This window comes from Ruditapes philippinarum, unplaced genomic scaffold (genome assembly GCF_026571515.1).
Source record: "Ruditapes philippinarum isolate M1 unplaced genomic scaffold, ASM2657151v2 ctg1909_1_1_1_1, whole genome shotgun sequence".
Taxonomy (NCBI): domain Eukaryota; kingdom Metazoa; phylum Mollusca; class Bivalvia; order Venerida; family Veneridae; genus Ruditapes; species Ruditapes philippinarum.
This window is the reverse complement of record NW_026858687.1, coordinates 136,938-162,194: the sequence shown is the minus strand read 5'-3', so window position 1 is coordinate 162,194 and position 25,257 is coordinate 136,938. Positions and strand designations below refer to the sequence as shown.

General features: G+C 31.5%; 2 protein-coding genes across 2 annotated transcripts; one reads left to right on the top strand and one right to left on the bottom strand.

Moving 5' to 3' along the window:
- Nucleotides 1-22: 22 nt before the first annotated feature.
- On the bottom strand, nt 23-3,782 carry LOC132753960 (mediator of RNA polymerase II transcription subunit 9-like). Its single transcript, XM_060744533.1, has 2 exons — nt 3,642-3,782; nt 23-255 (listed from the first exon to the last, which is right to left on the bottom strand). Exons 1-2 carry the CDS (start codon nt 3,701-3,703, stop codon nt 24-26), a joined length of 294 nt encoding a protein of 97 aa, XP_060600516.1. The 5' UTR covers nt 3,704-3,782; the 3' UTR covers nt 23.
- A 4,483-nt stretch (nt 3,783-8,265) lies between these two features.
- LOC132753958 (ubiquitin domain-containing protein UBFD1-like) lies at nt 8,266-24,630 on the top strand. Its single transcript, XM_060744531.1, has 8 exons — nt 8,266-8,336; nt 15,234-15,431; nt 15,847-15,975; nt 16,850-16,885; nt 17,418-17,593; nt 18,402-18,576; nt 19,733-19,815; nt 22,367-24,630. Exons 1-8 carry the CDS (start codon nt 8,324-8,326, stop codon nt 22,475-22,477), a joined length of 921 nt encoding a protein of 306 aa, XP_060600514.1. The 5' UTR covers nt 8,266-8,323; the 3' UTR covers nt 22,478-24,630.
- The last annotated feature ends 627 nt before the right edge of the window (nt 24,631-25,257 follow it).

Below are 25,257 nucleotides of genomic sequence, written 5' to 3'. Positions count from 1 at the left end.
TTGCACAAAATACTCAATGTCAACTATTGCTGCATAGGTGTTTGTCCAGCGAGATCAAATGTATGCATGGACTTGTATTTATGTATAAGCTGGGTTTTTGTGGTAAGTTGTTGTTGTAATATATCAATTTGTTTCAGCTGATCTTGTCTACTGTACTGAATACCTGGCATCTTCTCAACACATTCTCGAGCTTTCAAAAGCTGGTTACGAAAATCGAGCATCTTCTGATTAACATCACGTGAGTCTCTCTCTATACTGAAAATTAAAAAAACTTTGGTAAAACCATCATATAAAATAAAACATTTTCAGGAATTAGCTGCAAAAAAAATATTCATTGTGGTAAATTTGGGTTGCCGTATGGGGAAAAATTTCGGCTTTGAGGAGGGGGGGGGGAACTTTTTTGAGGGGGGAATGGGGCCGAATTTTGCCAAATATTTTGGTGGAAAAAAAACACTCAGGGTCAAAACACCATTTTTGGGGAAGTGGCCTCAGCCTTTTTATTGGGGAAATATGCGTGATTTTGGCATACTTTGGGAAAAGGGTTCTCAAATTTAACACAAACTTTTAACAAGCTCTTCAAAATAGAAAAGCAAACAGCACTGGGAAATACTAATAAGGCAGTAAAAGACCTTAATTCAACACCATCATTTAATTTTGTCCTAAATTCTATGGGAAATTTAAAAAAACTGGGGAATTTTGAGGACCAAACTGGGGGGGAAAAAGGCTAGTTTGGTTGGGGAAACAGCTTATATTCGGCCTCTACAAAGAAGGGTTTTTTTGGGCCCTGACACTGCAAGCTAATGCTTTAAATCATGAGCCTTAGCCCTAATCACTGGGCCAACTGCATGACCAGCTTTAGGTCAGTTCATAAATAATTGAATCATGCAAAGTAATACTGGTAGTACTGTATTTAGTTTTCTTTTTGTAGGATTTAACCATTTTTGCCAGCCTTGAGATGTAATTTTAAAAATGTTTCAACGGTCAAGATTCTGAGTTGATCTTTTAAGTTTTAAGTAGAAAACAAATAAACCCTTACTTTCTATTTTAAATATACTGGCATGCGAGCAGTTCCCGTACAGAAGCAGTACCCGTATTTTTCATTTAAACGCTTGATTTTTACATGCATTCTTCAAAAATTCATTTCAAATCAAGCAGATACATAAACGAGACAAAATGTAAGTGTCAGTTCGGCAGTACGTATAAAAAGTCTCATTTTAAATCACTTTCACCTGTGCGTTGTCAAAACGTGACCTTGTTTTATCTGAGGGATTCCGTCCTTGCGCGCATGCGCAAACATACTTACACGTGAGGCATGTTAAAGGGTTTTCCACTAATACCACCTGTTTACAGATAAGAAGGCAATGTGATAAAAACATGTTTAATTATCAGAATTTTGACCAATATTACTATATAAAATAATTTTATGGCTTTCATGCGTAAAATACCATGCATACAAGCATGCCATTGTATGAGAATGCGTTGGGGTAACGGTACCGGGTAATAGATACCAGCGTTTAGTCTACGCTCTATTTCCTGAATTACATCTATTTATCTCTTAGAAAATGGTCTGTTCAACAATTATAATTGAAAAATAGGTCTGATATAATAAAATTGTATAATTATAATGGGTTAAATTTTATGTACGGGAACTACTTCTCTTCATACAAAATAATGGATAATTTTGGTACCCCATATGAGGCCTCATAACTAAGGGTTATTCTATGTTAAGAACATGATGGAATTTCCATGATTTGTGTGACGAGCCGAATATTGATGTGTAACATTTAAATTTTGGTGAGTGAGCGTAATAAAAAAATAATGTTTAAGTAACTACGATTTTTGTACGGGAACTGCTTGCATGCCAGTATACATAAAATAGAAGTTCATAAGTGAAAATAATCACATTTTTGCAAAGGCTTAAATAACAGTTTGAAGACATGATGAAAATATGACAAAATAATAACAAAGACTCTTTCATACAAATTACAATTTAAAAACAAACAAACAATTAATACAGCAACAAGTCTTAATTTAAAGACAACCCCCTTGAACACCATCAACTCGCAGTGTTGCCATTTTCACACATCTTCAAGCCTTAATGTTCGGAAAGTGTTATAATTTTCACTTGGTTTTGTTGACAAAATACAGTTTCAAAAAAAAATAAAAATATCATGAAATAAAGAGATAAAGTCAAGGAATGGTCTGGTGTTAGTTTAACTAATTAGACTTGTCAAAGACACATCAAGATAATTTTGGAAAGGAGATGTCTTTTTCCAAAAGTTTAACAGTTATTCTAACTGAAACATGAAAAAAACTAGAGTGTAACACCATTAAGTTATCATTTACCATGATTTAAAGATGACCTAATCTTTTCAAAATAGAGTAAAAATGGTGCATGGGTTTAATAGTTTGAAATGTAGCCGAGAAGGGTGAGGCCAAGAATTTGCAACAATTAAAGCTTTTTTAACCAATCATAAGTCTGGCCTGGTATGACTAGATCCCAAATATGAATTCACATTCGCGAATATGAAGAGAACACCGAATATGAATATCATTTTCATAAAATTTTGGCGTAGGGTCAAATATTTACATTATCATTAACATGTATAGTACTCCCCGCAGGTACCGCGTCTTTTCCTATTCCGGTGTAAGCAGAAAATTTGTGTCTTTACCCACTGAATGCCACCAAATACTGTTTCCACCATGAAAGTGAAACTGGAAGTGTACCTTTTTTAATTTGGATAGAAATTGTTAAAAATATTTTCATTTCAAATAAATTTCTGTCATTGATAAAAAAATCCAAAGCTGCCCGCATGTGTTGAAAATACTTCTTTATTTACCCCATATTTGTCAGTTAAACTGATAATTTCATGTTCCGACAAGTGAAGGTCGTCTGCTGAAACTGTAGTGACGTCATATTCTGTTGAAAAAAAAATATACTAAAGTCAAAAAGGGCCATCAATTTACATACCACGGTACCATAGTGCTCTCTGTTTAAGCTCCCATTCAAAACATGGCGAACTAACTGTAGATGATTCTATTTTAAATCATTGAGTTATTCTATGAATGACAAGTGTATTTTAAAGTCAAGATACGACACTTAAACACAATTTAATAAAATAGTAAATTCAAGTTCTTTTTATTTATACAATTTGCTGGAAATAATAAGAACAGTGGTACCATAGGGGACCATCCTACCTTAGTGAATATTTGTGACTTGAAAAAATAAAGTATAAATAGTATTTAAAAAGTATTGTTTTTTTTAATATACATGTATAGAGTATCAAAATAATGTTCATATTTGGTATTCTTGTCATATTCTGGTATCTTTCTGGTCACGATAATTTGCTACCAATACATTCATTTAATTACATTCAATGACATGATGATGATGCAAGTAAATAATAATACTAAATAGTCTTTATTTACGAAACGTCTCGCGAAAATAGCTTGAACCGTCATAGGGCCGAGTTTTGTATTTGTGCTTATTTTTGCTTTCGGGGCGAAACGTCCTGTTTGCGAATGGGAAACGGGACGAATTGGCAAGGATTTCAAACATAAAAGGACGACATCATTTAACAAGTATCGGACTAACAACTATGGATTTTTAACAACCTTTAATTTTACTTTATTAATCTTACCATTTAATTATATCATAAATGTATGGAAGAAAATTCAGTTCATTGTCGGCAACATTTGCCATTTTCTCTCCAAACGCAATAAAAGTAACTATTTCCAGTATTCGGTATCCGATAAACGGTATATTCCTAGGTTGAACGCCACAAAGTATACGGTACCACTAAAATACGCAATGGCAAAGGCAGACCTCGACACTTACTTTTTTTAGCAGGCGTTAAGCCGGACCACTAGATGGTCCTTCTGTAAGTCAGGTGGTCAATTGTTTTAATTTATTGTTTATGAACTCTTTTACTCTTTTTTTATAAAAATAACTGCAGATTTAGAAAAAAGTATGCTTAAAATTGGAGACAGAGATGCATTATTAACAACTAAAGAAATCAGATTTTTATAGACATATATATATTTTCATCTAATCAGAAAATAAGGAAAGCTAGTCAGTAGGTATTCTATTGTAAAGTTATTTGTTTTTTGCTTTTTATCTCATTAAAAATATATTTATGTTAAACTTTTCGCTAAAGTTAGGGAATAGTTATAAACCGTTTGTGTCTGCCATATTTTCTTACTGTTATTCAAATATTCATTACCTGGTACATCTTATAATAATTATCTTTTATAGATTAACATTTTAATAAAACTATTAAATTATCTTATTATTGTCTTTGTGAAATGTCTTAAGGATAGAAAATTATATCAACATTATATGCATGTTAACTATAGTTTGGTGTATTTTTTTGTATTTTTTATGACAGATTTATAATACAGAAGTTTTACCTCCCTGTTGTTTGTTTGTTGATATTCATTTTTGATATGAAGCATTTTTAACCTTTTAAAGTAATTTTAACTGTGAAAGAAATGGATCTCTTATTTTTAAAATAAAGATAAGAAGCCAAGAATTACTAATTTTTTTTCCTTTCGATTAATGCCACTATACAAGTATCTGAACTGAAAAGTTTATCCGATATCCCATACAATATCATAATTGAAGAAACTGATGCAGTACTAGCATCATTTTAATGATTTTTATTACCTAAATTAATATAAAAAATTCTTTACTCTTTTAGTTTGAATAAACACAATTTTAGCGAGATAACATGAAAGTTACTGATGACTTAAGAATTTATTAACAAATCAGAGATTAATTAACTATATGCATGTACATCGGACAAATGATTTTAAACACCAAATATATAACTCTTTTTTTATCAAATCGCCAATCTCCAAAATGAGCATAGCACTGTCATAAAATTCAAGTGGTCCGACGGACCAGTGGCTTATAAAATAAGGTGGTCCTTGCCAAAATCAGGTGGTCTCGAACCAACGGATAACCGCTAATGTCGAGGCCTGAACAGAGTGCAAGATTTAAAGTATTACAATAAAATACGATTAGCAATGCATTTTGTTAAAATTTGCAATAGTATGTAATGAATAAAGTAATATTTTGAAATTATAGAAATCATCTAAAAGCAATATTTTATTTATTATAAGCATTGTATTGTTGTTATACCGTTCATATCTCCGTTGCGCCAATGATTTTTTGCGCAACGGAGATTTTTTTACAAAACTAGCAAACAATGTACCTTTTTATTGAATTTGCATTCGTATATGCTAAATATTAAAGTCATATTTGAAATTACAGAATCAACTAAAAATATTTTTATCATAAGCAATTAAGCATTCATTGTATGGTTGTACTACCTTTCATAACTCCTTTGCATAGAAGAAATTTTGCGAAATGGAAATTTATTATTTTTAAACTAGCAAACAATGTACATTTTATTGAGTTTGCATTAGTATAAGGTAAATAAAGTCATATTTTGAAATAACAGAATCAACTAAAATATTTTTTAATATTATAAGCATTCATTGCATAGTTGTAATACCTTTCATAACTCCGTTGCGTTGATGATTCTTTGCAAAACAGAGATTTAAAAAAGAAAAAAAAATAGCAAACAATTTACTGTTTTATCTCTAAAACAAAAAAAAATCGCTATATAAAAAGTTGGTATTGGTAATATTTTTAACATACAATGTACATGTCTGATTAATTAGGTAGAATACTTATATATCAGATTCTAAATGGATGGCGAAATGGACATAATTTTGGCGCAATGGAAAATAAAAATTGACATATTGAGTAGATCTAATATTTAAAGATAACTTAAAATCGTGAAATAAATAATTCAAATTGAGAAAAATAAGTAATAGCCTTTTTACTTTCCTTTATTTTGGAATATATTGAAAAAAAGGATTACATGACGGGGAAATGGATACATTTTTGGCGTAATGGTTTTATATTTTAGTTTTTTCAGGACCAGAATAATGTAGGTTTTAAATAATTTAATTGAATCAGTATAAGTTTAAGTTTATTAGTAATAATAATATATAATAAATTGGTTCAAAATGGGAACTTTGTTCGCACAACGGAGATATTTTGCAAAAAAAGATTTTTAACTACATGCTCCTTGATCTCCATTGCGGAAACGGAGAATTCGCCCTCTTTCATTAATAATAGTGTTATTATGTAACAATTGTCTGTTGTGTATATATTGGATTCGTAACTTGATCTCTGTCATTCGTTACCACGCTATATAATTCTTTAAAATGAGTAAATAAATCAGAAAAATTTAAATCATTAGCATGAACAGGAATTTTTTACTATTGTTTCCTTATCTATTTTCGTAGGCGTTTTAAAAATATTTGGATTGCTTTTGATAAAATATAAATATTCACAGATACCGATGAAAGTCTTCATCAAATTAAAAGGCAAATATGTACTGTTCACTTCTAACAGAGCTCACATTTCATGTAATCAATATTAGAATATGTGTATCCTTATCTCACCGTTCACTAGATCTATAGATCAGATATGATAGACAAGATCAACAAGGAAAGGCGGCGTTCACTGAACGCAACCCCCACATGACCCAGCAACAAGAACCAGTGGCATTGGGCCCAGGAGAACCCCCCCCCCCCCAAAAAAAAAAAGTAGGACAGAGCAAACAGAGCAAACCATTAGCCTATGCAGGCTGAAAACAGAGGGGGTTACCAACACCGAACGTCGAACAATCGCTTGAGGATGTTAATATAACAACATTGATTGCATGTACGGAGAGATTTTTTACAGCCGCCACACGGCACAAACAACTCCGCTGTGAGCATAAAATAGGATAGACAAGATCAACAAGGAAAAGTGGCGTTCACTGAAAGCAACCACACGACCCGGAAACAAGAACCAGTTGCAAGGAGCCCAGGAGGACCCAACTCAAAAATAGGACAGGGCTCAATGCAGAGCAAACCGTTAGTCTATGCAGTCTGGATGCGGAGGGCGGCACCAACAGATTTCATTTGAATCCTTAAAAGTGTAGAATGTGGCGGGAACTGACGTGAAGGACGTTCCCTCGAAAGCCGTAAAAAACAACAACTGTTGAAAACCACAGACTGTATAAGTTTGTTATTGACATGACTGACGGGAAAATAGTTAAACTTGTGCATATAACGTCATGGGCACTTAATATTATTAAATTTTTATATGCTTACGCGATAAGTTCAAATTTGAAATAGACATCCATATAATATGGAATTAAAAAGGATCAAAGTTTAATCACCCCGGTGCAAAATTGATATCTATGTGTAGAGGATATTGAAAAAATGCTGGTTTCAAACTGAATTTATTGACCGAATTGAAGAAGAATTGTATTATGCGAGCCTCTTTAGGGTGTCTTTCCGCTATGTTTGTGTCACACCTAGTCAAAATACATGCATGTCAGTGCAATAGATAAGTTGACTGATAACATAACAAGCACATGCTACCAGAATTAAGCAGATTTACTGATAATTGGCAAAAGGAGTCAATATTGATATACATTATATCACGAACTTTAATAATGTAATTAAATTCCGTGATTATATAGCAGTTGGAATTTTAAATTAAAGTAAATTGTATTTGTGAGTCAATTTTTAGATTGTAACATTCTTTGAAAGTTCGTTTAATTAATATTTTTTAAATATAGCGTATTTTCATTTTTTGTCCATAAAAAATATAAGGTTGACTATTTTTCAACTGTATTTTAAAGTTTAATAGCACGGGTATAAACCTTTACCAAGGAAAAGGGAAAATGTTTTGAAAATATTTGTTTTAATGTGTAAAATTAGAGTTTATTGATCTTTCTTATGATATAATTTATTAGATATTAAACTGTTTCAGAAAAGAAAACTTTGTTATTTCAATATAAAATTACTATGTTTTGCATTTTATGAGTAGCCATATTTTTGCCAACCATTGAAAGGTTACCTGCATGTCTTATCAGCAAATCTTACTATTAACAGATTTCTTAACAATTACATGCAACGTACCTATACCATTTTACTAAGTCGCAAAAGCGGCACGGGTACGTATATGATAAACGTGTACATGTATACATACCAATTGACGCACATATTAATCATACATGTAATAAGAAATTTCAAAGGAAATATAACTTAGTCAAGTATGAAAATATATTTTTGTGCTTTTTAAGCCAGATATTTCTGATGATCCCAATCGTAATGAAACCACATTAAAGTCGTTAATCTACTAATACAGGTTCTATACATTTACCCTGTATTTAGTACTCTATAGCCTCATAAGCGCAATTTGCGCACTCTCTTTGCAAGAAGATAAAAATAGCCTTTGTCAACATTCAAAATGGCGTCAAAAGGTTCGTTTCTCGTGTTACGTGTAAAATCAACGTTGTTTTAACTCAAAGAAAGTTAAAATAATCACTGTTTTACTTTGTTACAGTGCCTTTTAACAATATCAATTATTGATAATGGAAACGTTGTAATTTAGACAAAGTTGGCAAATTCTAGGCGGCATAGATAATTCTGCTAAATCGAAACCGCATGAACCGCAAAATCAGCTGACTAATTCATATTTGCGTGCTTTGTATTAATGCGGATATTTAATCCTTTTAGAGATTTTTTAACTTAAAATATGTTATGCAAGTGAAATTAAGTTATTTGTAATATGTCATCGGACACTAAAGTATAATTAGTTATCAATTGTAAATCAGGACCCAAATAATTTTTAAAAAAATATACAGTATAGATCATTCAGTTTCTGCTGTATCAAAAAATTTTATTTGTTGTAAAATTTTAACAGATGTTATGAAAAAACAATAATTGACGTTAACATATTGAATGAAAGTATATTCATGTGTCTGTTCATGTGCAATCAATGATTTTTTCCTTATATAAGTGGCACGGAATAACGGACTCATTTTTGTAAAGAGTCAACTCAGCCCTATACCAACTCGGCACAGGTCAACTCTGCCCACTTTAAAAATAAAGAGTTCCCTTTGATGCTTTTTGTTTGTAAAGTAATCTTCAATAAAATATGAAATAAAAACGCGTTTACTCATTATATAAAATATTTTAATGTTCTTTATCTTACATATATATATATATATATATAAAACATCACATGTAATGCATTTATTAACATTCAATGTATTTTGCAATGTCACAAGCATGGATTGTAATAAGTTTTTATTACCAAAATCATTGAAAACTCTCATTACCAATTAAATGTATCGGTTAATAAAAATGTATGAAAACATCTTTCCACATTTGCAAATAAGTCCATATATAAATATGGGGTTCCAAGTTCCAACAATAAAGAGTGGTCAAACAAACCAATCTATAAATAAATTGAAAAGTGGGCGGAGTTGACCCGTGCCAAGTTGGAATAGGGCTAAGTACGTTCTAGGGCAGAGCTGACCCATTCATAATTCTGCAAAAAATCACAATCTTCATAAATTAATCTTACAATTTTATCTTTTTCCTGATTTTTTCTAATATAAGTGATAAAAGTCTCAATTGTCTTTGTGTTGATATATTGTTAAAAATTTAAACATCATCTTACTGCCGATATTCAAACCGAAAGTTGAATTGCTTCCACTTTGATTCACAAATTTGTTTTATTACAGTTTAATTGAGAAAATGCCCAAAGTGGTAAACCAGGGTCTTTCAATAAGATAAAACCCAGATTAATGGGAATTTTGCGGCAGTAGGGCCTATTTCTGATAATTTAAACTTTGTGGACAAAGATTATTCAAGCTGAATGAATTCAGATTTGTCTTTCAGTTGTATGGTTACCAAATAATGAATCCATTTTTCAGTGAACTGATCAAATTTTGAGATCATATTCTGATCAAGTTGTACATTGCAAACAATTCTGATATAGATATACACAAACTCCTCACTGTGATTATCTCCCTTGGCAGAATTGTAATCAGTGGCAAAATTACCACCAAACGCCACTATCCTTTGGTGGCAAATAGGTGGCATTGAGTGGAAATTTGAACATAGACTTTTTTCATGGTGGCAAAAAGGTGGAAATTGGTGAAAAATGAAACTTAGTTTATTTTGAAGGTGGAAAATGAGTGGCTTTTAGTGGAAAAGTGAAACTCTAACTATTTTCTGGGTGGCAAATTAGTGGAAAAAAACTTAAAATTTTGTGAATAACTTTTAGTCGAAAAGGGAAAGGGAAAACTGAGAAATGATTGTGCATTGCAGGGTTTAAAAGATTTATTTAAGTTAAAGCTCCAAACTGAAATAAATCTGTTTCTAGGTTTTATCAAAGCATCAAGTGAACTTTTTATCAAAAATAGAATAAATTAAAGTTGAACAGTTTGAAAATTTATCAGAAACTCGTATTTCTTAAAAATCTTTTATATGCAATACTAGAATGCCATGAACACAATTCTGATACAAAATCACTGCCCATAATGGTATGATAATTCCAGCTGTAAAGTAGCAGGAAAAGACACTGAAATTGGACTTAAAATCACTTTTCAAGGCGTAAAACACACATAATTAATTAAGAGCAAGAAAAATTAGAAAAGTATGGGGTTACTTTATTTTCCATTTTTTCTTCCTTTTTTTCAGTACTTTTCTTTAGGGATGTAAAGTTTGACTTTAAGTCAAAAATGCTATGTTCCATTCTATGCTTGTAAAATAAAATTACGGCTGTAAAAGTGTACTTAGCTTTTTTAGTTGCAATCTGTACATTAAATAGTTGAAATGTTCTTCAATGACCAGAAAATGCATTTTTCTGCATAAAGTTTGTTGTTGAAATCTGCTATGATATTTAATGTCAATCTTGAATAAAGTTTGACTTTGGTCTTTTCTTCTAATTAAGATTGGTCTCTTTAATATTATTTTAAACTGATATCTGGTGAGTTAACTTACACTTTTCATGCAATGCTTACAATAATTAAAGTGAAAAATGCAAAGGGCAATAACTCCAAAAGTATGCAAAAGAGTTATGGTTCTTAAACACAGCACATGACTCACAAAGATCTATATCTGTGAAGTTTCAAATTAATATCTCCAATACTTTTTAAGCTTGTAACTTTCAGAACAAAAATTAAGCATGGAGAAGTACAAAATGGCAATAAACCCCAAATCATGCAATAAAGAGTTATGGTTCCTAGGCCTTGTACTTCTCATCAATGAGATTTAGTTATATGTGGAGTTTAAAATTATTGTATCAAACATTTTTTGTACTATGCTTTGCAGATTAAAACTTACAAAGGGCAATAACTCCATAACTTTGCAGGAGAGAGTTATGTATTTTAAAGAAGAAACAAACATGAATCAAACTTGTTAACAATAATATTTAAATGCTATTTAATAAATATACATAAAAATAGATCAGCCTTCAAGATAATGAAGCACTGTGCTTGCTTATTATACATACACAATATAGTATGCCTTTCAGAGGCTTTAAATCTATTGTAAAAATAATTGTGTGAAAAGTAAATAGCTAATAATTCCTGATAATTTCTTATAATCAGGATAAGTAAATACTAGCTAGTAAATACTGCATCCTCTAAGATTTAACAACAAGGCATACAACACAGATCTGATAAAACTACTGCCCTCTTATCTAGTAATCTCTGCATGGGGGTTAATAGTTTACTCAAGCTGACCAGACTGTTCCATTTGATTATTTTGGGAGAGGCAACATTATACATGTTATATGTAGAATCTGTGTTAAAATAGCATGCTAAATTATCTTTCAAAAACTTATTTCTACTCAATCTATTTAGGTATTAGACATAGTTTATACATTCAAATGAATGTAAAAATAAAATGATGGGTGCTATGGTTTTTGAATAATCCCTCACAGTTTAAAATTATAATGGAATTTTCCAGTTGTACGTTAGTAAAGTTTGAATTCAAAGGAATTGAGGTCAGTTAAAGCTTGCAAACACAAAGGAAATGATTGGTATTGTAGCAATTCTGGAGATATTATTTTGTTTAAAATGTAAGGGTGCATATTTTTGATTTCTCAAAGAATACATTAAAAGTCTTATTAGTGTGGCAAATAGAAATGAGAAGTTTTAACTGAAGTGTGAATGTGTAGATTATAACATTAGACAAGGAGATAAACAGCAGAATCATTCCAAGTCAAAGTTTCAGGTAAGCAACTTTTACATATAACATTTATTATTATTTTTGCAGAAACTATTAAGTTTTTTAACAGTAAAAATATGAAGTGGTATTGTATAAAATTATGTTTTAAATTTGTTATGGTTGTAACTGGACTAAAAAAAGAAAGCTGAATTTACATATATTATAAAAAATGTAGGAATGCAAAGAATGTAGGAAGAGCTTCATCATTTCATAAATACAGTATGTTTGAGAAAATAATTATAGAAATTAATCAGTAAGTACAATATCATTAATATGTACAATTTATCATCAATCAAACTATAGATAACCAGGTACCTATTACTACAACTTTCATGCGATAAACATATTTCCTTGTGTGTCACATGTGAAGCAGATCAACAGTAACTGTTTTAATAGTAAGCTTCATTCCTTCATTGTTGTAATTCAGCTTTCATAGTGCAGTAGATATATTATAAACCATAACTAGACAGTCTAGAGTAACAAGCTGTTAGGAGAATGACAGTTCATAACAGAAACAGCATTAAATAAGAATTATTCTTTTGCAGACACAAAGCAATGAGGAGCAGCCTGTAGCAACATACTTGTTCTTCAGTGGCTTTACAAAGTATCTTGTTAATTCAAAGTTATTTTAGAATTGATAGGAAAGAAGTGTCACAGTACCCAATAAGACACTTTTCAGTTCTTCATAAATATAGCTATTATGCACTATTTACAAACCTACTTTTATTCAAACTCTTTATGACACTTTAATTTGCATTTACATTTAGTTTTACAAATTTTAGAGTTTTTGTACACCTAAGTTTGAAAATTTTGTCAAATATTTATCCTGATGAAGGTTCGTTAAGAACTGAAACTGGAAGATTATTAAATTACTTAACCTGCACTGATGTTGACGTGTTGTATTTCTTAATTTCTTTCTTATTTTAAAATTTTGGAGTTGTATACATATACCATGTTTCATTTTCTGTCTTTACTTATTGGATATTGATAATTATATTTTAGGACCAAGTGATGGCAGAACTGAGGCACTATGCCTCACATGAGAAAGGTACAACAAGGCTCTTCAGAATGCTATTCAATATAGAGGAGATTAAAGGCGGCTCATTGTTTGGTATGAGAAAATGGAACAGAGAGTCTGACGCCAGACCCGCTTGTGCAGACAAGGCAAAACTCAAGTTCTTGAAAAAGGTAACTAATGAACTGAATGAAAATATCATTTTTGATTCTGCGTATATTTTCTGCCTTGGAGTATTAATAAATAAGAAAAGTTTGATTCTTCCACATCTGCAATGCTGTTTTGTTAAGGTTTTAATCATATCTATGCACTCAACTTGAATATAGAAATATCCAATAGTCATGTAAAAAATTAATATAAGCTAATGTTTTCCATTATTGTAATAATTATTCATAATATGTTTTTGTTTTAGATTGTGCGCTGGAAAAGTGGCTGACAACCCAAAGGACTGAGATCCATAGGGTGATTCTGCACCTCCTCAAACCGTCCAGGAATAGAAAGATAAACTGAAGATAATAAATGGACTAATGTGTTGCTATTTTTTGATACAATTATTTCATATGGAGACATTAAAAAGGATTATTTTTAAAATTTGTTTGTTTCTCTTTTAGGGTACAGGGTGACTTTTAAGCAGTTTCCAGCTATTGCCACCCACAAGGTGGAAAATTTCTGAAAGGGTGAAAATAGGTGGCATTTAGTGGAAACTGAATTTGCCACTTTGTGGTGGAAAAATGGTGGAAAAGTGTCTAAATACTCCACCAACTTTCCACCCTAATGGTGGCAAAAGGTGGAAATAAGTGGCATTTGGTGGAAAATGAGTTTGCCACTCAATGGTGGCATAATGGTGGAAATTTGTCTAAATACTCCACCATCTTTCCACCATGATGGTGGCAATTAGTGGAAACAAGTGGCATGTAGTGGAAAATGAGTTTGCCACCCTAAGGTGGCATAATGGTGAAAGTTTGTCTAAATACTCCACCAACTTTCCACTCATTGGTGGCATTAAGTGTAAAAAAGGTGGAATTAACTGGAAAATTATATACCATCAGTCCTGCTCAAATTTTTCACCATTTTCATGATTTGGGTGGCGTTTTGGTGGCATTATTGGTGGAAAATTGTCTAAATACTCCACCATTGAAAAGGGTGGCATTTAAGTGGCAAATCTAGGGACAGGAGCCCTCAAAGAGCAGTAAATTCTTGATGAAATATCTGAAAAAGGGTCATTTGGATAATTCCATGTACTGATGATAAAGGTCTATATAAATTTTCATTTTTAAGAAAAAAATTCACAATTTGGATTTTTTTTTGACAAATGTCATGGTACTGGACCCATTCACAATTTAAAGAAAAAATTCACTGACAAATGTAAAAAATTGTTAAAATGATATTGTAAATTCTCTTAAAGCTGTGCCTGAATGTTGTTTTATTTGAGTTACTCTCATTTTGTCTGCTATGGTAGAGACACATGACCAAACAGGAAGTCTAGTGAGCCGTAAAATTTCAGATGAAAGGACTTATATAATAAAGTGAAAGTCAAATGTGTTTCAAGTCTTAAAATGCTTTATTTAGTAAGACATTTTTCAAACCATTATGTTTGCGCTGAGCATTGGTCTATGCTGAGCATTGATCCAGCACTCACTTTGAGAAAGTTTAAACATAATTTCAATATCACTATTGAAATATTGCAGTAGTAAAACAATGATGCTAGGATGTCTGCTCCCTTAAATTGCTATGACAGACATTTGCCCCCTCAAATGTCTTGTAATGGTTGACATTTGCCCAAATTACCTTAATACTAATAGAATGGAAATTTCTTATAAAATGGCTGGTGAGTTTTGAGGATCCTTGGGATGCACTATGACTGTAAAATGGCAGTCATGGGACCAAAACTTGTGTTAGGAATACAGAAAACTTGTGTTAGAGAAAACGCTGATTTGTTAGATATATGATTGAATTGATTTATAAATTTTTAAGATCTTACCCCTTGGAGAGAGTTTCAAGTTGATAGGATCTAGGTCAAATAGATTGTTCTGGCAATGAGAACATGACGTGAGCCTTTTCAATACAACCTCTGGAATTATCCATGAACATTACTGATATTCTTGTGTTTGCCTTGTAGAAGAAATGTCCGAGAATATTGTGAGTAGTGAAAAGTGTGAGGCAGAGGGATGTGATACACAGAACAATGGATCTGGAGAAAAAACAGATGTAAAACAAGAGGATAAACCTATAGAATCTACAGACAATGAAAAACTTGCCACAACAGATAAACCAGTTTCAGACCCAGGTGGTGATGAGAAAGAATCAGCTCAAACAGGTACTGAACTATGAAGAGTATTTTTTTAGCATGGAACACAGATGTTTAAGGAGATTCACAGTAGTTTTGGCAATGCTTAGCAGCTGAATAGTAATAGCAGGTTTTCAAGACCAAGAGGGGCATCCATGGGCAAGTGGTTACCCTTGTTGACTTCAAACCACTTGACCCTCACTATTGTGGGTTTGAATCCCTACAGGGACTTTGGATTCTGAAGCTGTCCAGCTAGCTTACAGAAGATTGGTGGTTCTGTCTAAATAATAGATTTATTTGATATCAGATATAAACAGATTTTTCCACAAAGTAACCAGTCGTAAAAATTTATGTCTTCATTGCTAAGAGAATTGTCTACTTATTTATTTTTCTTGCTTTATTTTCAAGAAACACTTTAATAATGGATTTGTTTGTTTATTTGCAGAAAATTGTGATAGTGTCAGTAGTGAAACAGTAACATTTAAAGTGATTTATAATAAACAGAAATATGATTTGACATTTCCTATGGATAAAACAGTGTTGGATTTAAAAAGTCATATACAAAGTCTAACAGGTAAATATAGGTAAAAAGTGCTGAATTTTTGATATGATATTTACAGGTAAGTAAATAACTGTGTGTTGCAGGGTTGATTTTTAGCTGTTTCAAGAGAATAATTGAGCAGTCTTACTCACCCCTGACCTTTGCACAAGAAATCTTCTCAGCCATAGTAGGTCATTTATGGGAACCATTACCTCTAACAGCTTGTTTGACTAAATAACTAGAGAATATTTTTAACAGTTTATGCCTGCAGTCCTACACATGTACACCATCAATTTGTTAACTCAATATTCTGTGTAAGTCTTCAAATGAGCCCCGTCACAACAAAACCAACATAGTGCGTTTGCGACCAGCATGGATCCAGACCAGCCTGTGCATCCGCGCAGTCTGATCAGGATCCATGCTGCTCGCTATCAGTTTCTCTACTTGTTATAGGGTTTGTAAGCGAACAGCATGGATCCTGATCAGACTGCGTGGATGCACAGGCTGGTCTGGATCCATACTGGTCGCAAACCCATTATGTTGGTTTTGTCATGGCGCGGCTCAAATCTCTTTAGACACTTACCTAAATGTTTAAATCATTGTTCAGTTATGAATTTGTAGTGAACATTTTTTAAGTTAATAAACCAATCGTGTATTTGTTACAGTCAGTCAATCAAAACAGTCTTGTGTTTGCTGCAAATCATAAAGTAGCTTTTTTGTAAAAGTCTCCCAAACACTAACAACAACTAGTAACTTTCTTTGTATACATTTTTCTGGTTAAAATATATACTTCATAAGAATAAGTCTTAGCAGAAAGAAAATGAAGCATATAAAATGCAAAAGAGAGATTGTGTACATGGATATAAAGAAAATAATTTGTATTATAAACTGTTCTTGATCCTTACAGGAGTGCCATCAGCAATGCAGAAAATAATGTTTAAAGGTAAGGCTCTTGTAAAATATACTAGAATTGATTATTTTTCCAAATTTCAATGAACATATTGATAGTATGTTATTTTTCTGACATACATCATGTATAATAAAATAATAAAAAAATATTTTTAATCAGATGTTTTCCTAGTGAATGAGATTTGATTTATTTCAGTTAACTTTTTACATGTACTAATGTGTATCAAATAAAGATTGTTTTAGTTTCAAATTTCAAATGCCAAATATGTTTATTAATCAATTCTGTTCATTTCAACAATTTTAACCTAGTTATATGTGTTAGAATAAGTAAGGGCTTGTTGTATGTCCCTCTTCTTAGAGTTTTTACGAGAAAGCAGTATAAAAATTAACTTCTAGTTCATTAGTTTTATAGCTTTTAATAAATATCTCAAAAGCAATTTGTCTAACTATTTTATTTTTCCTTTTGAAGGATGCAGCTTTAGCTTTAACCATTTTGCATTTTAGAATTCACAATTATATATTCATATATTTATTTATATACATGTAATATAATACTTTGACAACAGGTTTAGCAAAAGATCAAAGTACATTAAGAGATCTGAAAGTTACCAAAGGTGCCAAGGTAATGGTAGTAGGTTCAACAATGAATGATGTTTTACAAGTCACAAACACTCCAACAGCGAAAGAACTACAGGAGGAAGAAAAAGCTGCCACATCGAAAGAACCTCTCAGTACTTTAAAAGTAAACAATATAATGCTTTTCTGTTTTTAGTTGCTGAATTCAGCCTCAATTTAATCATGGCAACTGGAGGCCAAATTAACTGCTTAAATGCATTTAGGATGCCTTGAAATTGAGTAAATACTCATTTTTGTATGGTATAAAACCAAAAATGACCTCATCAAATTCAAAGCAAACTGTCTCAGAAAATTTTTTAATGCAACATTGAGTTTTAAAAATTACTTCAATAATATAACAGTTAACAGTTTCCTTACACATGCTTCAGGCAAAAGTCTATTAATTTCTGTACAGCATTTGCAGACTTTCTCAAACTATAAGTATGCAACATTGACTGTAGCAAAGCAAATGTTTTAAGTTGGTGTTTGGTTGTATTGCAATGATGTTTCTGTCAGCAAAAGCAGAGATGTTTTATGGTATATATACATATTTATATCCAAGTAATACTTTTACCTTTTATCTGAAAATGTAGTTGACCAGTATCTATATTGAGTTGAATATGTAATACCAGAGGCATTTGCTACTAACTGGTTGATTTCCTGTCTTTGAATTACTTGTCACTCAAAGTTTTAGGTTTGAACATAGCTGACAGTGTAAGATTCCTTACAGATTGCAAATAGTGTTTCTATCCAGGTGTCCACATGAGTCTAAAGTTTTGCAAAAATGGACACGTTCACTTGTAAAGTTGCACATAAATTTCCTATATCAGCATAAATAGTGTCGATGTCACTTAAAACAAAACAAAAATTACCACAGAAACTAGATAGAAAATGTAAAATTGTAATACTCAGTTTGACTTTATTTATTATTGCAGCAACATAAGAAAGTGTTAGATAAGTATGGTAAACCTGATGATGCACTTCCAGGAGTTAAAAATTCAAAGGAACCATTGCCACATTTTCCTCTCACAGGAATGTATAATAAAGCCGGTGGTAAAGTGAGACTTACATTTAAACTAGAACTAGATCAACTTTGGCTTGGAACTAAAGGTAATTTGTACTTTATGTTTCTCGGTGCATGTCATTTCATCAAAAGACATCTCGTCAATAACAACAGTTTGTGGAATATGACATTGGTCGGATTGGTCAGTATATTGTTACTGAGACTTCAACAATTGATCATAAGTTTTTACACTATGACACTTGAAATTGTAAACAAAGCATTTTCAACTGATTTGCCAGTAGAATTTCGAGCCTACTGGCCTTAACAGTCTACAAACTCACAATCCACATGAACGCTGTAAATTTATCCCCATATCCCCAAAAAACAAAGTCAGCTTAATATCATGAATAATTTTGAGAATAGAGATTGGATAGATTTTCTGCCTGGAATTGCATTCAATATAGCTGAGTGTTTAAACATGGTAGATAAAGAATGTCATATAATTTTACCTGTCTTGTATTTAGTCTTTCATTTGTTTTTTTACAAAATTTTAATTTTCAACAAGTTTCAGCATAATATAAATTTCGACCAATTGTGACATTCTACAAATTGTCCAATTCTTTCAAGTGTCTGATTTTACAAACTGTCCTACTCAACAAGATGTCATGTGAGCAATGTTTATACATCTGACTTATAAACTGAGTATTTTTATAGCTGGACAATTATCAACAAAATAGGACTATCTTACTGTATCTTGTGTCAGTGGTGAAGTAACACTACATATAGATTATAATTTATTGACCATCATGACAACCAACATTGGTTTGTGACCATCTGACTGACAGGCGATTTTTGCAAGCTGATTAGGCTTCATGCTGTTCTCAAACATGACACTTACAAGTAAAGAAACTGATAGCGAACAGCATGGATCCTGATCAGACTGCGCGGATGCGCAGGCTGGTCTAGATCCATGCTGTTCGCAAACCCACTGTGTTGGTTTTGTCATGATGCAGCTCATATGTCATCTTTACTTTAGCTGTCATTGTCTTTTTGTATCTAACTTTTACACTTTAAAACTGAACATAATACAGGTTAGACTCTGGTATTAACTGCATTTTTACGCTGGTCTGATATTGCCGGTGTGTGTCTCACCTACGTGTAAATAAATCTTAGAGGTTTACGAATGTTACACTAAGCATAAAGGAGTGGATGTAGAACTACACTACATGTCAATTTTACACTCGTTATATTTCCACATTTCAGAAAGAACAGAGAAACTTCCAATGAATTCCATTAAAGCTGTTGTCAGTGAACCTTTAGTAGACAATGAAGATTATCACATGTTGGTAAGGGGTTTACTTTTTATATGATACATAATATGATCCATATACCTTTTAAACATGTAAGAAAATACTTAAGTTATTCCAATTGCCACCCTAATGTAAATGTTTTGGCACCTTGATGTAAAAACAATGTGATTGCAAACATTAAAAGGAGCAAAGCAGGTGTTTATATTTGATATAGAAATTATAAGTAAAACAACATTTTTATCTTGCGATATAATTTTACACATACATGTATATAGAGTATATTGAATGAATGTAGGTTCAATACTGAATTTATTCAACTCTTTCAATAAATTCAGTATTGAACCAACACAAATATAATATGAGCCGTGACATGACATTTCCAACATAGTGGTCAAATGACGTAATCGTACAAACACGACGTCAAAGTTGACGCCAATATTCCTTAATGATATGACGCGTGCTTTTCCAATCACCACTGTGCAGTTTTCAGCGAAAAATAATCTGATCTATCATTTTTAAAATTTTTGCCAGAATAAGTGTTAAATCGATGTAAATATGTCAATTGCAAACTGATAATATCGTCAGTGAACAGAAGTGGTAAACATCGATAGATATAATTGAACATGGTAAACATCGATAGATATACTTGTACATTCAAATATCTCTTTATTTGTATAAAGATAAACAACGCATCACAGTTCGGTTCGTTTTTGGTCCATTCGTTTTTGCCTATTTATTCGGTTTAATCCCGCATATATTTACATTTTTTAGCATATTTCATGTCTGAAATACACATAATTTGAATTTTATTGTTCGACCATACATTTGACTATACAGCGAATAATTTACAATTGCGGTGGACGATTTGATAAGATAAAGGTTTTGTATTCTGCTTTTATGGTAAAACCTGTTAATTTTAATTTAACGTTGTTGTTATCTTTATCGTATTGATGTTTTAAAATGATAATCAGAAAAGGAGATATTGTATGAAATATGTTTGATAAATTAAGAATCGATTACCTCTCTAATTCAAAGCCCACTAAGCTACCGTTTCAGAAATTACTGATGCTTAACGATAAGATATTAAGCGTAAATTTTTTTTTGTCAACAGTTTGGGTTGTTATTTGAGATTAATAATAGCTGTCATATGTTGCGGTTCAGATAAAAATATCCGTCCCCAGGGAACTCGCCCATCGGCAGGTTCCCGAGGGACGGATATTCCAATCCGAAACGCAAACATATGTTAGATATTTTTTCTTTCATATTCTACCATATTCTGTTATATTTTAAATTCTTGACCTTTAAACAATTTTACATGGAATTTAATGTCATTACACCCGTAACTATTTTCGTACAGCAGGGTATGAAATTACAAATTCACAACGGCAAAATACCGCCATCCTAAGCATGCGATTGTATAGCACGCGACTCATCTGGCATCCCCATGACAGATGAAATATCTGGCATGAGTAAAATTAACGGAAATACCAGTTTGATATTCAAGAAATACTATTTCAAATCTTTTTAATAGCTAAAGCTTATAAATGAGAGTCTTGCTTTCTATTTAGTGATATATAACCCAGAACATTCCAATCATAGTGTTGTGAACATAGCTTTTCTGATTTGTTTTGGCCTACGTATTAATTTATGATTCCGTTAATTGCCTTATAGATGTATTGTGTATCTTGTTCTTTAAGTATATTTCTCGATTCAATGACAATAACTGCACTAATATTTTTTTACACCGCAATGATGGCGTTATTCCGCAGTAAAACTCTTTTTTTAACCTTAAGCCCCTGACAGACACTCGCTCAATTGTATTTTAAGTCTATAAGTAAGAGAATTTCAAAGAAATTCATGAGTTGACAAATCTTATTTCATCTTGACACTTGATATATTGTCCTTGCAATGAGGAACACTTTCAGGGCTTACTTACTTTAAATAATTAAATAATAATCACATTTATTCTTTCGATTGTTATTTTATTTCCAGTGTCAAGATGTTTTTTAAGTATTTATCTTTATCCATATATATAGTGACATGTATGGACTGACATACATTATATAAACCAGAATTAACACTTTATTGCGAATAGAATAAGGAAGATATTACAGAAAGTGGATACATTGTTTAATTTAACGGAAACTAACTGATAAGAGTATATAATTAAGAGACAATGATTTAGAAAAGATTGCATTTTGAGAATCTTTAAAAAACTAAAAAAAAAATGTCAAATTTGACCACTATGTTGGAAATGTCATGTCACAGCTCATATTCTTTTTATCACATACCCAAAAAGACCATTTGAAGTGAAAAAGAATCATTTTTCATTGATGCACCTATAGTTTGAAGTGAAAAATAATCATTTTTCATTGACACGCCAATAGTATAACACTACAATTTAGCCCATCTTTTACACCATCTTTCTATGCGCAAATGATGTCACATCAAAATATATGCACGGCCATGCAATACCATTTCTTTTTGAGTACTGTAGCGAAAGCAACACAGGTATATGATAAAGCAGATTATTGATAGTTGGGATTTACATTTGATTTATATTGTCTAAATCTTTTCTTGATTCCAGGCTTTACAACTTGGTCCCACAGAAGCTTCCCGTTACTGGATCTACTGGGTACCTGCACAATATGTTGATGCTATTAAAGACACTATATTGGGGAAGTGGCAATTGTTTTAATGCATCTCTTTAAGTTATTGTGATACATTCATACAAAGTTTCAGTTCCTTCACTTATGTGTGTATCATGGTTACATACACATTGCTCTGTACTTTCTTAAGGTTTCCATGTTAACTCACAATGTTTATCTAATTTCTTAAGGTTGCCATGGTAAGACATATTTTTATCTGTAATTTCTTAAGGTCACCATGGTAACACATGATGTTTATCTGTAATTTCTTAAGGTTACCATGGTAAAACATAATGTTTATCTGTAATTTCTTAAGGTCACCATGGTAACGCATAATGTTTATCTGTAATTTGTTAAGGTCACCATGGTAACACATAATATTAATCTGTAATTTCTTAAGGTTGCCATGGTAACACACAGTGTTTATCTGTAATTCCTTAAGGTTGCCATGGTTACACACAATTTTTATCAGAAATTTCTAGAGATCACTTTGGTAACACACATTTTATCTGTTAATTTTCTGTGTTTTTCTGTCATTTTTTTTCTTTTTCTTGTTTGTCAATAATATTCAGTTACCTTTAAACCGTCTTGCTCAACATATCTGGTAACTTTTATTATTTTTTAAACAGGAGCATTAAAATTTGTCATTGACAACTTACATTTGTTACGATTTACATTCAATTGTTTATCTATAATGTTTGTTGGTAATTCATGAAAACAGTACATACTATGAAGACACACCTTTTCATTCAAACAGTTCAGTTTGTCTTTGATGTTAATATTGGTAACTTGCATACATGCTTTGCCTCATTTATATCTTAATGTAGTATTAAACTTGATGGTTTTACCAAAATCTCTTGTATGCTTAGATGGTTGTCTGGGGTCTTTTTTTACCAATTACAAAAAAATAACTAGAAAGTTACACTATAGCTTAAATTATTGGTGTGATATGAAACTCAAGTTTTTTTGTTTGTTTTTTTTTTCAAAATGATATCTTGTTAGATTTCGTAAACTATAATATATTAATGTATGTTTTAAAACTGTGTAGTTATCAAAATGATAATTTATGAAAATGCTTTTCCAACTTTGTTTTAAAACTGTGTAGTTATCAAAATGATAATTTATAAAATGATTGTTTTAAAACTGTGTAGTTATCAAAATGATAATTTATATATAAAATGCTTTTTCTGACTAACCATTGTTCACTGCTAAGTTTGATTAATTATAACTACATACAAAATTTAAAAATGTCCCCTTTTTGAAATCTCAGAAACTTCCTAAATAGTTTTATCTATAATTCAGTTATTTTTGTTTAAAGAGGCTTTAAGTGTTTGTAGGCAAATTGGTGCAGCATTCTTTGTTCTTTGAATATTACATATTTTATTCTGCATGTGGGGAGGACAGGATTTATTTCATGCACTGTATCATGTCCATTGTCATGATTCCTTTATAACTGTTTAAACATGCTGTAAGATAAAATAATAAAAAAATCTTTTACTAGTATTTGTATATCACTGTTTAACAGATGTGACTCTATTCGTATTTTACTGTTAAACATCATTAAATAATCTACTAATAATTGTTAATTATGGAACATTGTTTTCCATTATGAACCCACAGTATGTTTGTTTTCCATTTTGAACCCACAATATCTGTTTAATTTCCATTATGAACCCACAGTATGTTTGTTTTCCATTATGAACCCAAAATGTCTTGTTTGTTTTCCATTACAAACCCACAATGTATGTTTGTTTTCCATTATGAACCCACAATGTATGTTTGTTTTCCATTATGAACCCACAATGTATGTTTAATTTCCATTATGAACCCACAATGGATGGATAAGGAGTCTGATGCTCTATCCATATACTATGCTTCCACCACCACCTGCATTTTTAACACAAAAAAAAAATATTAAAGGAAAATATGTGTGAGCTGATTTCTAGTTTTGTCTACAACTGATATTTATGCCATCCCCTTTTGTTGTACTTTAAGCATAATCTTTCATCATTCCTTTAACATATGTTTCTGTGTGCTGGGCCAGGAATCTTGTATATTATATATTTATATGTATATGTTTCTGGCTGAGCTAATTGGCTTATAATTGGTATAACCAACTGATTTGTGGTAAAATAACAATGTGCTAAGCTTTATGTGATAGTGTTCTTTGAAGAACAGTAATAAATGTCTTTTTGAAAGTTGACTTTGTTTTCTTATTTGTATTACTGATTCAACTGTTTAATGGTAATTTGTTATACTATTTATTTACTTAAAGGAGGTCATATGTTCTGCATATTTGTACAGGAGTTAAAAAATAAATAAGGTGCTTTAGCAAACTCCTGACAGTGATTACCTCCCTTGGCAGATCTCTGTACTGATTAGGAGAGATTAATGACTAGGAGATTGGGGTTTTCCATCGGAGTGTACATGTATCAGCATTGTTTCTCTCTCTCAGATAAATTAAACTGATACACTTCTGATACAACCAACATGATTAAAATGAATTTTAGTGTAAGTTAAGAAAATGACCGACAAATGTACCATCAGTCTTTGTTTCACAAAAGAAGGAATCATTTATTGTTACAACTGTCCGGACTATTTCTCAGCAACCACTTGATTGAATTTATTGAAACTTAATAAGAGTGTCCACTGCCAAGTTTAGCAGTATGTTCCATTTCAAAGTTTTGTTTTTTTCGACAAAGGTATGTCACTTTTGTGTTTTAGTACGTTTGATTTTGAAAAAAGCGACATATAAGATTTCAATCATTATTTCTTGATGCTTGAAAGTTTGAACGCCTTTTCTTTGAAAGTTGACTATTCAAAGAATAGG